Source organism: Astyanax mexicanus, chromosome 20 (genome assembly GCF_023375975.1).
Source record: "Astyanax mexicanus isolate ESR-SI-001 chromosome 20, AstMex3_surface, whole genome shotgun sequence".
In the NCBI taxonomy this organism is placed as follows: Eukaryota; Metazoa; Chordata; class Actinopteri; order Characiformes; family Acestrorhamphidae; genus Astyanax; species Astyanax mexicanus.
This window is the reverse complement of record NC_064427.1, coordinates 18,633,153-18,651,178: the sequence shown is the minus strand read 5'-3', so window position 1 is coordinate 18,651,178 and position 18,026 is coordinate 18,633,153. Positions and strand designations below refer to the sequence as shown.

The following is an 18,026-nucleotide window of genomic DNA, read 5'->3' as shown; positions in this document are numbered from 1 at the left end:
TGATTCTCTAACAGGGAAAATGCTAAACATACTGAGACCTAGCTTAAGACGTTGTCCTAATGTTCCCAATGTTTCCCAAAGTAATATATGTCACCATAGCCCAATTTCTTTCCCTCTTCTATTTGGCGTCGCTCTTCTTTCCCCCTCATTAGAAAGATCTCTACCTTGTTATGGCGCCTCAACGGATAATTGGGCAGGATTTCTTGAAGGTGGGTTGGACAGTGGGAGAGACTGACTTCAGGCAAATGACTTTCTACTTTTTTTTTAAACAGCCAGCAAATACATACACACATACTCAAATACAAACACAACTGTCTAGCTCTGTTCCCTGATTCTGTGAATGAACGAAACTTCTGGTGAGCCAACACCAATCGATCTGGAGGCAATCAACTGAGCCAGGAACCTCTTGAATGAACCTAGACCAAGCCTAGACCAGGCTTGACTCAATGGCAACTCACCAAGATTGCCCCTAATTGGTAGGGATGCATGGCCATAATGGACTACTTTAATTTGACTACTTTAAGTTCTAGGCTACACTTGAAGCTGGCCTTAGGAAAGATGAACCAGTAATCGATTCAACTGGCAATCGATTGAACCAGGAACCTCTTGAGCCCAGGCCAAGCCACCAAACCATTAGACTTCAAATCCTTATTGGTTTACCATACTTTTATAATTATTTTACCAAGATAGTGCCTAATTGGTGGGTTATATTGGGTTAATTTCAATTGGTTCACAGAAGCAACGTAACTCTTGGTAAATCAACTATTGATTCTCTAGGCAATCAATTTAACTAGGGACCTCTTGAGCCCAGGCCAAGCCACCAAAACATTAGACTTCAAAGCCTTATTGGTTTGCCATACATGTAACATTATCTTACCAATATGGTGCCTAATTGGTTGGGGATGCATCATATTGGGTTAACTTCAATTGATTCAAAGAAGGAACATAACTCTTGGTGGATGAGCAATTGATTCTCCATGCAATCGATTGAACCAGGAACCTCTTGAGCTCTGACCAAGCCACCACACCATGAGACATTGAAGCCTTATTGGTTTGCCATACTTTTAACATTATCTTACCAAGATGGTGCCTAATTGGTAGGGCTGCATGGTCATATTGGGTTAATTTCAATTGGTTCACAGAAGGAACATAACTCTTGGTGTATCATCAATTGATTCTCCAGGAAATCAATTGAACCAGGAACCTCTTGAGCCCTCTTGTCACAGATGCATCACTGTATTTGGTTAACTTAAATTGGTCCCATGAAGGAACGTAACCTGGGTACTTGATTATACCAGGAACCACTTTTGAGCACCAAAAGAGGCCAAGACGGTCTGTAATTGGTAGGGATGCATCATTGTCTTGGGTTAACTTCAACTGGCCTTAACTTAAGTTCAAGCCTACAGTGGCAGCAGACCTCCTCCAATATCGAACCAGGGACTTTGAGCCCCAGCCAAGGTTCAAGTTCAACAAGTTACTGACTTGGGAGATCTGGGGACTGGTCGGGAGTCAAAGTGTTGGGCCTGGAACTTACAAGTGTTCGTATCTGTAGGTTCGATATTTGACATTTCGAGCTGTACACTAGCTAAAACATCTAAAAGAACACTTGATCTTTGGTAGGAGAGCACACCTGCAGGAGATCGGGAGTCAAGGGAGCTTGTCCGGCTAATCCAGCTCCCGCCCTCCTTCTCTCTCTCTTTTTTTTCTCTATCTTTCTCAGTCTGTCTCTATCTGTCTCGTCCTCTCTTCTTCTCTACATCTGAAAGGCTCATGTCTGAACGGACATCTTTTTAATCAAATAATGACACCATTTATGACCGCTGACTGCTAACTTAAATGAGAATAACAGCGAGAGGTCTCTGAGCTCGGGTAAATATTAATTTGTTTCATTCCCTCTCTCCCATGCTGCCCTCCTTTTCTTTCGACTTTCCGCCCTCTCCCCACCCCTCCCTCCTCTCCACCCCTTTCTCGATCTCCCCTTTCTCCACCACAGACAGAGAGGAAAAAAAAAACTTGTTTATTGCACATTCCTTTTCATTCTTCTCGCAGCGTGAGCGAATCGCCATTATCAGCTCCTCAGAGGAGACGTCCTGTTGGGCTGTTGCGAAGAAGAAGAGGCAGAATGGGGAACCAAAGCGATGTTTAACGCGCCATGCATGTTGCATCGGCTTTCAATTTCCCATTGAGTAGGACTTAGAAAGAGTGTGTTTGCAGTGAGAGAAGAGAAAAAAAACACAAAGGAAAAGATAAAGCAAAAAGGAGAATAGAGGAACACAAATGAAATGGAATCCCATCTCCCGTACATGGAGCTCGCTGCAACGGGCTTGTATTGAGCGTCTGAATCTCTTGGCCATTTTCTGGAACCCATTCGTTCATTCGGTGTGTGAAAGTGTGTGCATGTGTGTTGTTTTCCATTATTTCGTTTCCCCAGCTCATCTAGAAGACTCAGAAGAAGTTCGCTCCGAGAAGAAGAAGTTCAAGAAGAAGAGGCTAAAGTAGAAGAAGAATCCTCCTGAAGTTTTTGCGCCCCTTTCCTTTTTCCTAATCCTGGATTTGTATCTCCAAACAAAAGAACAGCCTCTCGTACATCCATCCTCATCCTCCTTGTAGTGTGGCGCATTACTATTAGCATTAACGTTAGCATTAGCATTAGCATCCAGTCGTGTCCAGATGTGTCAGGAGTGTCAGAAGAAGAAGTTTTCTTCACACACTTCACACAGTTTTACCCCCTCTTGGAGTGTAGAACATTGGGACAATGTACCCGCACCAAAGATCTGCCCCTCACCCTCTCGCCTGGTGCTTTAACTTTAGCGCTAGGGGGTTAGCGTCCGAACGTGAGGGTGCTGGTGGGCCGCTCAGTGGTCGGGTAGCTTATGGAGCGTTCTGTACTGGGATACGGGATGCTGGGCCCCTCGCCCGGAGCTCGGATGGTTGGCGGGGAGCGCGGGTGCCCCAGGGTGCCCGAGCCGGACGGGGGCACCGCGGGCAGCGCCACGGTCTGGATGGTGCTCCTCTCGCGGGGCGCTAACTCGTCCAGCCCTTCCAGGCCCTGCGGCGGACCCTCGTAGCTCATGTTGAGACGCAGAGGCTGGTGGGCCTGGCAGTAATCCACCACGGGCTGCTCATAGCGGTAGAAGGTCAGAGCGCTCATCTGGTGAGGGACCTGGAGATGGATAGAGGGATAGAGGAGAGAGGAAAAGGAAGAGGAGGGAGGAAAAAAAACAAGAGAAGAAAGGATTTTATAATATTTGAATTGTTCCATATTTTGTGCAGTTTAGATAGAGAGATACTTTATTTATCCCGAATCTAATTTAGGCATCCAGCAGCAACAACACAATACAATAAGAAACATATTCAAACATAAATTAAAACACAGAAGAATAGAAAATATATAAGGGTATAAAAAGCTTTCTATACAAAGATCTAAAGATCTATCTGTAAACGGAGCCGTGCAGTAGATGTTTCTAATGGTCATTCAATAATTAACAGTTAATTAATTAACATAATTAAAAAAAGTGCAATGACATTGATTTATAAAAGGGCCCAAGACAAAATGTATTATATTATATTACATATTATATTTACTGAATTTTATTATTTTTATGATTGGAACTGGAGATATGAGGTGAATGTAGCTAACAATTAATAGAAGTCTAAAACCATATTAAATGCATAAAAAGTAAAATAATACACAAAGTACACAAAGAAAAGAGACAGAAATTTTATTGTGTCATCATAGTTTGCCAAATATTTTGTAATTCTTTGTAGATGGTAGTTTTATTTGTTTGCATGGAAATTAGAAACATTATAATAGTCATTCAAATCGGTTGCATAAAAATTCCCATTTTTTAAAGGTCGCCTAAAATGATCATTCTAATCTTTTGCACATCAATCAAATCATAATTATTTCAAATCATAATTCAAAGTCAAAATGTAAACTTGTTGAATGGTTATAACATTCTTATGCATGGTAATTGCAAAATTTTAATGATCACTTCTTTTGTATGGTTATACCCATTTTTGATTGGCAATTCTAAACCTCTAAATTAAAAGTCCAACCACATAATTGCAATTCATACATTTATAATGCTTGTATTAATCTTTTGAATGATAATTCCAATTGTTTCCATTGGTATACCATAGAGATCCCAATCTTTTAAATGGGAAATCAAAACTTTTGTTTATATCAGTACTTTAATATAGTAATTCTACATGCTAATTCTAAATGTTTATATGGATTTTTAAATGGATCAGAGCATTGGTTCGTAATTCTAAACACTAATTAATAATTGCACATTTTTACTGATAGTTCTGATATTAAGAATGAAAATTTTATCTGTATCTGTTCAGCACCGTAAATACAGTAGAGGTGCACACGCAGATATCAGTACATCAGTACACACACTGAGGAGTTCACACACTGCTGAACACTGATCCACACAGAACACACACATCTCTCCAGCCTGTACTGATACCACACACACACACACACACACTTATACACTGTTACAGCTCTTCTCTTCTACCTCTCATACATTCCTACACAAACACACGATATATACATACACACACAGACACACAAAATACACACACAAACACACATTCTTACGCAAACTACAGTAAACAGACTGGTAATGGAGCGCTGGTGGCGTGACTCTGAGTGTTCCCAGATCCCCCTGCAGTGGATTGCTTTAAAAGGGCCCAATTACCAGAACCTGGAAACGAGCAGCCGGTGATTCTACACTTTATTCCACATAATTCCAATACAGTTTTTCCCAAATGTTTAAATGCATTTCTAGAAACTTGGCTCAGTTTCTCAAAACTCTAAACACAAACTGAAAATGATTAACTGCTTTGTTGAAACAAATCCACAAATCTCCAGCAAAACTGATTCCTTCCACCAAAACAACACATACAGTTATCTCCTGCAGAGCATCAAATAAACACTGACAAGATCAATTCAGAGCACTATTATCAGAAGTATTTGGTTATGTTTTTGACTTCATGAGGCCGCTGTACAAATTCAAATGCATAAAAGTCAATGGAAATATGTTGGCTTTCTGTTGTTTTTATTTACAGTTTTTCCCAAATGTTTACACAAAAAATGTGGAACTATGCACACAAATCCAAAAACATGAAGCTCATGTGTCAACATTGTGACTCCAAACTGCTAAACTCTAAGCACAATTTTTATGTTCTCACTCAAATATCACTCTAAATCACAGCTTTGCAAATCACTAAACACAAATTTCATCATTTAGTACACCTTGCTCACCTGAGAATCACTGACCTTCAAATACAAAACCCTAATTACCAAGTAGTCTCACACAAGTTGCAGCTATGTAAACTTAATTAGCAGAACGTTTCAATCATTTGTCAGAATATAAAAGAGGCCTCACGTGACTGATACAGCCATACTATGTAGTCATCTGGGATAATGTAAGTTTCCACTGGGCAGCTCTGGTCAATGATTGGTTCTCTAAATCCACAGTTTGTTGTGCTGCACCTTCCACCATATTCCCCTTTCCTCAATCCAATAGAGGAATTCTTTTCTGCATGGAGGTGGAACGTGTTCAAACGCAGACCCCACGAGCGTGTGGCTCTACTTCATGTAATGGAGGAGGCATGTGATGACATCCACACAGATGATTGCCAAAGATGGATTTGCCATGCAAGGCATTTTTTCCCCCGCTGTTTGGCGAGGGAGAATATTTCAGCTGATGTAGATGAGGTCTTCTTGCCTGATCGAGATCAGGGGTCTGATGAACAGTGATCTGTTTCTTTGCATTTTGCAATAAATACAGTTTTGTGTCCTCTTTGTATGTGAATTTTCCTGCATGTTTCTCATTGTGAAAATTACAGTTTTGCAACATTTTACATACAGTACATCTAGCTTATATTTGTGTAGTACTGTAAATGGGGGGGTCCTACACCACACCAAATAAATAAAAACAACAGAAAGCCAACATGTTTCCATGGACTTTTCTGCATTTGAATTTGTACAGCGGCCTCATGAAGTCAAAAACATAACCAAATACTTCTGATAATAGTGCTTTGAATTTATCTTGTCAGTGTGTATTTGATGCTGTGTAAGAGATAAGCATAAAATATCTGTGTGTGTTGTTTTGGTGGAAGGAATCAGTTTTGCTGGAGATTTGTAGAGTTTCAACAAAGGAGTTAATAATTTTCAGTTTGTGTTTAGAGTTTTGAGAAACTGAGCCAAGTTTTTAGAAATGCGTTTAAACGTTTGGGAAAAACTGTATTTGGTGTGGTGTAGGACCCCCCCATTTACAGTACTACACAAATATAAGCTATATGTACTGTATGTAAAATGTTGCAAAACTGTAATTTTCACCTATTTTCACAATGAGAAACATGATAAGGAAAATTCACATACAAAGAGGACACAAAACTGTATTTATTGCAAAATGCAAAGAAACAGAGCACTGTTCTTTAGACCCCTGATATCGGTCAGGCAAGAAGACCTCATCTAAATCAGCTGCAATATTCTCCCTCGCCAAACAGCGGGGGAAAAATGCCTTGCATGGCAAATCCATCTTTGGCAATCATCTGTGTGGATGTCATCACATGCCTCCTCCATTACATGAAGTAGAGCCACACGCTCGTGGGGTCTGCGTTTGTACACTTTCCACCTCCATGCAGAAAATAATTCCTCTAATGAATTGAGAGATGGGGAATATGGTGGAAGGTGCAGCACAACAAACTGTGGATTTAGAGAACCAATCACTGACCAGAGCTGCCCAGTGGAAACTTACATTATCCCAGATGACAACGGAGGAGGGCTGTATCAGTCACGTGAGGCTTCTTTTATACTCTGACAAATGATTGAAACGTTCTGCTAATTAAGTTTACAAAGCTGCAACTTGTGTGAGACTACTTGGTAATTAGAGTTTAGTATTTGAAGGCCAGTGATTCTCAGGTGAACAAGGTTTTCTAAATGATGTAATTTGTGTTTAGTGATTTGCAAAGCTGTGATTTAGAATGATATTTGAGTGAGAACATATAAAATTGTGCTTAGAGTTTAGCAGTTTGGAGTCACAATGTTGACACATGAGCTTCATGTTTTTGGATTCGTGTGCATAGTTCCACATTTTTTGTGTAAACATTTGGGAAAAACTGTAAGGACCAAGTTGTGCATGGTGATGTAGGACCCCATGGTGACCAATGGCAGCACACATGGTGATGTTTCCACCACGCTGCCCAGGGACATCGACAATCCTTGAAAGATTGCCTCATATTTGCCTTCCTCTTCCTCTTTCTCGTCCTCTTACTCTGACTCTTCCTGTTGCTCCATCATCTCGCCTAACACCTGTATCAGTCACTTAAGGCCTCTTTTATACTAATTAGGGTTTTGTATTAGAAGGTCAGTGATTCTTAGGTGACCAAGGTTTTCTAAATGATGTAATTTGTGTTTAGTGATTTGTAAAGCTGGGATTTAGAATGATATTTGAGTGAGAACATATAAAATTGTGTTTAGAGTTTAGCAGTTTGGAGTCACAATGTCGACACATGAGCTTAATGTTTTTGGATTTGTGTGTATAGTTCCACATTTTGTGTGTATAGAATGTAGAAAAACTGTATACTGTCAAAGTCAAAGTCAAAGTGGTTTTTATTGTCATTTCAGCTATATACAGAGTACACAGTGAAACGAAACAACGTTCCTCCAGGGACCATGGTGCACATAAACACAGTGTAGACAGAACAATAGTGCAACAGTACAAAAGTGCAGACAGACAATACAACACAATACAGACAAAGAATAATAAATAACAAGACAGTGTGCAAATTATGCAGTGTGCAAAAAGTGTGCAAAAAAGACCAGTGAGGTAGTAATTACCTCTATTACACAGTGTGCAATAGAGTCCAGTGAGGTAGTAATTACCTCTAGTGCTTTCCATTTTCTGGGGTAAGTGGGGTAAGAGTGTGTGTGCATGTACAGAAAAAACATCAGTTCAGTCTCTGCAGTTAAGGAGTCTGATGGCTTGGGGGTAGAAGCTGTTGCAGAATCTGGTCGTGCTGGACCGGATGCTGCGGTACCTTCTTCCCGAAGGCAGGAGGGAGAACAGTTCGTGTGAGGGATGAGTGGGGTCATTCACAATGCTGAATGATACTGAATGATACTGAATGATACTGAATGATAATTATACATTTTTACATGGAAAGCCAAACCATTTCAATGAAAATGATGAAAATTTATTACATGGAAATCCCAATCATTTGCATACAATTCAAATCTTTTTCAAGGTAATTCCAGACATAGAAATTTCAAACTTTTGCATGACTTTTTTTTTACTTTTCAACAGCAATTTAGTTATATTAATGATTCAAACGATAATCTTAAAAGTTTACATACTAATTCCTTTTTTTCACTTGAGCAATTTAAAGGTTTAATGTAAATTCTGAACATTTGCACAGAATTTTCAATAAATTAAAGATTTTCAAAGATTTTATGTTTTTTTTCTTTTTCATGATAAATGTAAAAGTTTTAATAGCAATCCTGAAATGTTGCACAGAAATTGGTTATTCCAATATTTTTTCATGGTAATTCCACAAATAGATATTCTAAGATTTAAAAGGTGTTTTTTTTTTTTTTTTGATAAACCTTTGAAAAGTAATTTAGTTATATTAATTTGTAAATTAAAATGTGTTATTAGTTTACATGGCAATTCCATTTTATTTTACATGATAAATTTAATAAATGTGAATCATTTACAGATAATTCCATTTTGTTATATGAAAAATAATTGGTTTGCATGGTAATTCCAGAAATAGAAATTCTAAGATTTTAAAGGTGTGTTTTTTTTGTTGTTTAAAAAATGACAGACCTTTAAAACGTTAGTTTATTAATAGTTATATTAATATAAGATTTCATCAAGTTTCATCAGTTTACATGGACATCGTATTTGATTTCAAAATGTAAAGGTTTTTAATAACAATTACCTTTTGCACATAAATTCTAATATTTTAAAGAAAAATTTCAAATGTTTAAATAGAAATTTCAAATTTTCCCAATGGTTTCCATGGTAATTCCATTCCTTTAAGTAACTAAGAGCTTTGATTTGATTGTAAACATGTATTGGCGATTCCAAATTTCCGTTGGTAATGTAATGTAATGTTATGTAATGAATAGAAAATCTATTTATATACAGTTTATCTACAGCACATGCATCCACACACACACACACACACACACACACACACACACACATTCTCACGCAAACTACAGCAAACAGACTGGTAATGGAGCGCTGGTGGCGTGACTCTGAGTGTTTTCCCAGAACCTCCTGCAGCGGATTGCTTTAAAAGGGCCCAATTACCAGAGGTTGGAAACGAGCAGCCGGTGAAGCGAGCGCGACGGCAGTGATACGAGCGCGACGGCAGTCGCTGCAAATTAAGCGAGTTCCCGGACGAACGACTGCGTCTGCGTGACAGACAACACTTCTACAAAGAGACTTCTGACAGAGAAACACAAACAAAACAGCGCGGTGGTGCGAGTCTCCGGAGAGTTAACGAGGCGCGCGAGAGGATGGGCGGGATGGGCGTAGAACCCAGAGGTTGGTTACGCCGTGCTTCATCCGCTCTCGCGTACGAGTATCGTAACTTCAGTGAAACAATGACGCAAGAAGAGCATCGCTGTCAGATCAAAAACACGCTGTTTAACATAATTCCAGAACAAGCGGTTCTACACATTGCCTGACCATTTTATATTGAGTGGACCAATAGAAATGATGCAGAAATTAAATACATTATAAATAGATTAACCCTTTTAGACACTGTGTCCTTTGAAATGGACATCACGTTGTGTATTCTTGCACCTTATGCAGATTGGGACCTGTTGTCCATCAGATTAGACATTTATCGGCCAATCAAACAGCAGATTAGCCCCGCCCACTGCACTGAAGAAAAAAAAAGTTGATTTACCAAACGTTTTCATTAGTTATCATAGCATAGTGATAGTTCTAAAGTTATAGAGTTAATCCATAATATGTTGAGTTAATTGTACAATATTTATTCTTATTTTTGTTTTTTTCGTTTTGTTTCTTTTTTAACACTAATTCTCCAGCAAATGGGACCAAATGTCATTAAAATGCTGTGTTAAATTCAACCTCATAAGAGTTAATTTAAACTAGCAAATTAATATTATTTGAAATAAATGATCTGTGTGTGTCTGAAAGGGTTAATCAGAATTTTAAACCAATATAAATCAGCCTCTTTCTCCACTCCTCTACACCATTATCTGTGTAAATATAAAAATAATTGACAAAATAAGTTATTTTACTGCAGCCTTTCAGCTAAATCATCAGGGAGGTCAATCAAACTGGATCATGCTAAATATTAATATTAAACGCACCATAAAATAGTCATTTTAGCATTAATTAGCAGAGTAGAATATCTGATCTAAACTGTTTGGGTGTATATCCTATGAAAAATGTAAATATTGGATCTGAGTTTTAGGTCTTGGCTGATAATCAGCATTATGAAACTGGAATCAGATGAGGGGAAGAACAGAAACTGGATCAGGACTTCTTATAAAAAAGGTATCTGATCCACAAACACTAGTAAATCATACTGCAGAGAAATGAAGCGAACCAGTGAACAGATGCACATTATTATAGTAATAATTTCTGCATTGTTTTAATATTATTAAAGTGCTGAGTTCCCTGTAGAACTGCAGTAGAACCCATTGGTACATCCAACATTGATTAACTCATTTATCTTCACTTTCTGCATTTTAATCTAAAATTAATGCACAGACTCCCAGAAAAGCTCTATTTCATGATTGTAGATGCAATGAGTTGCTGCTCATATATCTCTGATAATAGCTAAATTAATCAATCAACCTTTATTTAAACTTGTATACATTAAAGAACACTATCTATCTATCTATCTATCTATCTATCTATCTATCTATCTATCTATCTATCTATCTATCTATCTATCTATCTATCTATCTATCTATCTATCTATCTATCTATCTATCTATCTATCTATCTATCTATCTATCTATCTATCATCCTCTTGTCAGCAACTTGGTGTTTCCAATGTAGGATTCTATAGTGTGTAATATGTTGTAATTAAGATATCCATCCACTAATCCTCTATTCAACTACCCATCCATTAATCTAGATGTATTCATTTTTATATTCTATGCATTATAAGGAAGATATGCATCCATCCATTTATCCATCCATCAATCCATTCTTTGTTCAGCTGTCCATTCATCTATCCATCCATAAATTCCTCCATTATCCATCCATCCATCCAATCATTTAGATGTACCCATATATTATAGTGTGTAATACATTTTAATTAAGATATCAATCCATCCATTATATCCATTCTTTGTTCAGCTATCCATCCATCCATCCATCCATCCATCCATCAATTCATTATATATCATCCATCCATCTATGCTCTGTTCAACTATCCATCCATCCATCCACCCTTCCATTTATCCATCCTTCACCCATCCATCCATCCATCTATGCTCTGTTCAACTATCCATCCATCCATCTAGATGTGCCCATATATTATAGTGTGTAATACATTTTAATTAAGGCATCAATCCACCCATTATATCCATTCTTTGTTAAGCTATCCATCTATCCATCCATTATATCCATCCATCCATCCATCCATCTATGCTCTGTTCAACTATTCATCTATCCATCCATCCATTTATCCATCCACCCTTCCATTTATCCATCCTTCACCCATCCATCCATCAATCCATCCATCTATGCTCTGTTCAACTATCCATCCATTCATCTAGATGTGCCCATATATTATAGTGTGTAATAAATTTTAATTAAGATTACAATCTATCCATCCATCTGTTCTCTGTTCAACTATCCATCCATCCATCCATCCACCTAGATGTGCCCATATATTATAGTGTGTAATACATTTTATAGATAGATAGATAGATAGATAGATAGATAGATAGATAGATAGATAGATAGATAGATAGATAGATAGATAGATAGATAGATACTTTATTTATCCCAAAGGAAATTTAGGAATTTAAGGAATTTAATTAAGATATCAATCCATCCATCAATCCATTCTTTGTTCAGCTATCCATCCATCCATCTATATATCCATCTATTCATTCATCCATCTATGCTCTGTTCAACTATCCATCCATCCATCCATCCATCTATCCATCCACCCATCCTTCCATCCATCTATTTAACTATTTGTACATATTGATATGTACACAGGAAATTTTGCAGTGTTAAATTACCACTGTTAGTGTTAAATTAAAACTGCGAGTGTAAAGTTTAACACTAATAAGTGTTGATTTAACACTGCAAAATTTCCTGTGTAGTAATGTAGTCGATGATCACGTGGAGATGTGAAAATCTGAAGATGTGGAGATGGTGCTGGGTGGTGGAGAGTCTGAGCTGGCTGTGCTGCAGCAGATGGGCAGTGCCAGTGTGTTGGTTAGCAGCGGGCACGGTTTACTGGCACAGCAAATCACTTCATCTGCTCACACACTGCCTGTCTGTGACAGCTCTGGCACCGCCCGCCCGTCTCAGTACCAGAGGTCACAACCCGTCAACTGCTGGAGGACCTGCCGATACCACAGCCAACCAGGACCCAGCACAGGGGGCGGGGCGGAGGAGGAGGAGGGGGCGGGGCCCAACAGGGTTGAATACTAGTACAAAACTAAGAGCATTCCTCAGCATGCTGTTAGTGAGGAGGACTGGGAGGAATGCTTGGGGAAGAATGGAATGAAGAAGTAAAGAGGTAAAGAAAGTGTAGAGCTGTATATAATAAAATGCTTTCTGTCTGTTTGTCAGTCTGTCCAACTGAAAATCTATCCATTCATCCCATCATTAATCCATCCAACCTCATTTAATCTGTCAAGCCACCCATTATTTCTCCACTCACTCTTTCATCCATCCATATATCTATCAAAATGTATCCATTAATCCATTCATCTATACGTATATATTACTTATATCTGCATATTCATCTGCCTCTATTAGTCTATTTATCCTTTTTTGTCCATTGATTCTATTGCTCTATCCATTCAGCCAAGCATACATCTTCCCAAAGATCTATCATCCTGCCCCTGTCCATTCATCTATTAACCTATCCATTTATTCATTCAACCATTTATCCATTTATGAAACCAACCATCTGTCATTAAATCCATCCATCCATTAATATTTTTAACCATTGCTTAATTTCTCCATTCATCCATCAAGTCATCTGTGAATGCATTCAATCCATCCATCCATCAAACCAACCATTTATCTAATGGAACATCTTTTCATCCATCAATCCTTCAATCCATCAATCTATCCATCCATCCATTATATGGAACATCTGTCCAGCCATCCACCCATCTTATAACCTATATATATATATATATATTAACTTAATAAATATACCTAGCTATCCCTTTATTAATCCATCCATCCATCCATGTCCAGCTGTAATTCTAAAGTAAACCCTATGAAGCATTCAGATTCCTTTACCCCTGAAACCAAATCTGTATTATTCTGTTATTAATCTTTAGATCTATTATCCAGTATCTGGTATTAAATATTCAGTACGTGGGATTTTATGAAGTTACAGATGCTCTTTATTCAAGCCAAGACATTAAAGATAAAGAAGATTTTCTTTTTATTCGACATAGGTTTTGTTTTGCTTTTGCATTTTACAAAATCTAATAAATTATTATTATTATTATTATTATTATTATTATTATTATTATTATTGGTAAACACAAGCATGCCCTCAGGGTTTAAAGGGTTAATAAGTGAGCATTGATACTCCTTTTAAATGGACTCCCTTAAGCCGGGCTTACTCATTACATTATGGGCACTCAGCGGATTAGTCCGTCCACACACACACACACACACACACACAGGTTTTTCTGCTCTGTATTTCTGTTTCTCTACCTCTGCTCTCTCTCTCTCTGCTCTCTCTCTCTCTCTCGTCAGGTTCTGTGGATTAATTATCGCTTATTAATTCCAAACCATTTCCCTGCATTCCACATAAATCTGCCCTCTGTGTGTGTACATGTGTGTGTGCAAGAGTGTGTGAGTGTGTGTGAGTGTTTACGTGAGTCAGAGATAGATAAGGCAAAAACCATGAGTGAATGTGTGTGTGTGTGTGTGTGTGTGTGTGTTTATCTCTGCATGCACATGTCTGCATGTGTGAGGATAAAAGTGTGTGGCATGCACCAGAAATAGAGTGGTAAATCTGGGCTGGGATATATAATTGTATGTGTGTGTGTCTGTGTGCATGTGCCATATTATTGGCCATATATATTAAGCTACACAGAAGTAGCGTGCAACGTATGTGTAACACATTGGTCACTCAACACGCCAGACATCTCAGCAATGTAGAGAGTTGTAGAGGTTCTTAATGGAGTCCTGCGATAATCTGTCAGATCCGTACAGCTCCAACATTCTTACAAACACAATTCTCACACACAAATTGTGCGGTAGGGGTGGTTGGGAGTGTTTGTAGAGCATCCAATAGCATCCCACACATTTTTATATGTATATGTTTGTCTACAAGTCAAGCTATTGAGATGAAGAATGCAATATATGGATGAGCATTGTTCTGTTAAAGTGCTAATCGGAGTGTTCATTCAGAAAAGTTAGGATCACTGGTTAAAGGACTTCAATTATGTAACCTTACACAGTGGCACGACACTGTCTGGAAAACAAGAGTGAATACTCAGGTATTGTTACAGATCTAAGCTAGGCTAGGCTAAGCAAAGCTAAGATTCTGGTTCTGGTTCTGAGGCTCCTGTGAGCAGCTGCAGTGCCATAAACCAACCAATTAAAGCCTGTTAAAGTGCCTGTGGATTACCATTTCACTGCATTCCACATAAATAACACTGTGTGCGTGTGTACGTGCTAGGCTAGGCTAGGCTAGGCTAGTCTAAGTTATTAGGCTCCTGTGAGCAGATGCAGTGCCATAAACCAACCAATTAAAGGCTGTCAACGTGCATGTGGATTAATTATTGCTTCTTAACTCCAAACCATTGGATTCAACTGGATTCGACATAAATCTGCCATGTGTGTGTGTGTGTGTGTGTGTACCCACATGTGTGTATGTGTGTGTATGTGTTCATGAGAGTCATAAATGGATAGGGCCCCGGCTAGGCTAGGCTAAGCTAGGCTATGAGGCTCCTGTGAGCTGCTGCAGTGCCGTTAAACCAACCAATGAAAAGCTCTCAAAGTGATGCCTGTAGTGAAGACCAAAGATGATCAAGCAGCATCAAAATAGCACCGCGCATGTTATCAGACATGTGCACTTCTTCCTTGTTGTGTTAAATATGCGCTAATCATGAATCACACATGCGTTGCACATGTATTACACATGCATTACACATGAATTAAACATGCGTTACATATGCATTACACATGCGTTGCACATGTATTACACATGCATTACACATGAATTACACATGCATTACATATGCATTACACATGCGCTACACATGCATTACACGTGCATTAAACATGTGTTAAACCTGTAATAATGAGTGTTTTTAACCCTTTTAGACTGTGAGTGCATCGTGCTGCTCACTAGCTCTGAACCTCAAAGTTTAATCTTTACTATGAACATATAAAAATACGATAAAAAAATTGATGGATTGCCAACTAATTAAAGTTCCATTCCTGTTACAGTTACATGAGAGTCGAAAGACTGCGATGCTCCTGCCCCGAGGCTTCTGGAGTCTTCTATTCATCATTACGCTTCAATCGTGGAGTTAGTAGCCAATCAGATTACAGCATCACATTAAAGCAAAATAGTCATGTGCTAAAAGTCATGCTAACTAAAATTTTCTGTTAAATATTAACTAAGTATTAAATCCACATCTACAAAATACAGCTTTAATCAAAACGAATCCCTATCATTATCCCTATCCATTATTTGTGAAACAAATAATAAGTTAAATAAAAGTTTTTTAGGCTAAAATAAAAACTGGAACAATAATAATTTAGGTCTAAAAGGGTTAATAGCTACTGGACCTACCCAAATCTCTATAGTACAACAAGTGTAAGTGTAAGTATGTGTCTGGCTGTGTGTGGCAGTGCCAGGCAAGGGTATCAGTCAGCATGGCATAGCTGCAGAAACCCTCGCATGTTCACCTGCTCACCCTTTCACCCACTCGCCTACTCGCCCACTCGCCCGGGCTCAGTGATTGGTGGAGTGAACTGCGAGCGGTAGGAAGTCGGTGGTAATGGAATTAGCTGTTCGTCTCAGACGGGCACACGGCGAGCGATGAAGTGGCTTAATTGGCTTACATTGTTCTTTTCATTCTCGTGGAGAGAAGCCGCACTGATTGATAATACACTCCTCGCTGTATATGTGTGTGTGTGTGTGTGTGTGTGTATAAGAAGCACTGAGGCCATGCAGATAACCGTGTGCATCCACGTGCAGACGGAGTATCTTGTGAAACAGGTGGCTAGGCTCAGTCAGCGTTCAGAACACACACACACGCTTGTGAGTGTCACGGCGAGTGTGTAACAGACTAAAGCCTTCATATTATTTGTCACTACACTACGCTACACACACTCGTGGAGCTGCTGGTGCTGTAATTTGGAGCGGTACATGGTGCGTTCGCCCTGACTCCCTGTCTCCTGCTCCATTACCCCGGCACCGGCGTCCTGTCCATCACCGTCGAGACAGTCTGCAGGGGTCCGACGAGGAGCGACGGGACAGTGGGGGGCTTTGTTATTCAGGTGTGTTAAAGTAGGTATTAAACTATCATAGACATAAATAATTACTCAATGTCAACAGTAGGCGCCACTGGGAAAACAGGGAAAATAAAAGACATAACAGCATTAACACACTGCGGCACTGTCTGGAAAACTGTCTGGAATTAATACAAAGGTCTTGTTACAGTTCTAAGCTAAGCTAAGCTAGGCTAGGTTAGGCTAGGCTAAGCTAAGTTATGAGGCTCCTGTGAGCTGCCGCAGTGCCGTAACCCAGCCAATTGAAGGGAGAGCTTATAATATAAGCTTAAATAAATTTTGCTTTGTATTCAAATTCCAAATAAAAATATTGTGATTTAGATGCAGAGCTTTCAGACCTCAAATAATGCAAAGAAAACAAGTTCATATTAATAAAGTGCTAAAGCTCCACTAGGTAGGATTGAGATTTTGTGCTCGCGGGCTCCCCCTACAGTTGCAGAGTGTAATAAATGTTTCAGGCCGATTAGTTTCTCTTTCTCGTTTTCTGGCTTTCACAGAAGTATTCGGTCTCTTTCCAGCTTCTGCCAGAGTGTCTGTGTGTTAGTTTGTAAAGAATGAACCAGTAGTCCTTGTAGAAATGTTAGAACTAAAGGTCGGAAAGCAGGTCGCAGTTCTCGCGAGCGTTGGTCTGAATCTTAACTAATTAAATACCCTTAAATCAAGTTTTGTTGTCAGAATGTTATAGGAATATTCAACTTAACTATTATCTTATTTTCTCTTGTTTATGTAATTTGATCTTTATTTCATTGCTAGATATTTTTAATGGTTTTAAGCTATATTTTTTAACAAAATCGCAAAGCTTGTAGCTTGTAGTTCTTCTAGCGCAGCGCCAACCCTATTGATCAAGTCTATTTGCATCATGGCTAATGTACTCCAAACCCTCTGAGCTCATCAGAGCATGAAACACAAACCGATTCCTTGTTAATAATGCACCAGACTTCTAATTCTAAGAAGAAAATACTGGCTGAAGCCCTGCTTCCAAGAGATGTCTAATATAATACATTTGCATTGATCCTTTAAATTCCCAATAAATGCATTTTATGACACATTAAGAGGTCTAGACGGTCGTGGGTCATGAGAAAAATAAATAATAATGTCTGCCTTCATTGCATCAAAGCTGGTGAATTCCTTTTGAAAGTAGGAAAATAGGCAAAACGTTGAACATCATCATCTCTTTAACCCTTTTGATCTATCACGCTTGAGCTCTGTTTGATGTGCACTTCACGCCTTACTTCCACGATGATGCAACAACCGCATGGAGCTACTCTACAC

At 38.8% G+C, this 18,026-nt stretch overlaps 1 protein-coding gene across 1 annotated transcript in view; it reads right to left on the bottom strand.

The window, feature by feature from the left end:
* Positions 1–1,650: 1,650 nt before the first annotated feature.
* Positions 1,651–18,026, bottom strand: part of LOC103037437 (leucine-rich repeat transmembrane neuronal protein 4) — a 252,215-nt gene continuing 235,839 nt past the window's right edge. The window contains exon 3 of the mRNA XM_049468635.1: positions 1,651–3,163. Coding sequence (XP_049324592.1) covers positions 2,822–3,163 — 342 coding nt within the window. The 3' untranslated portion in view covers positions 1,651–2,821. The remainder of the gene's footprint in view (positions 3,164–18,026) is intronic.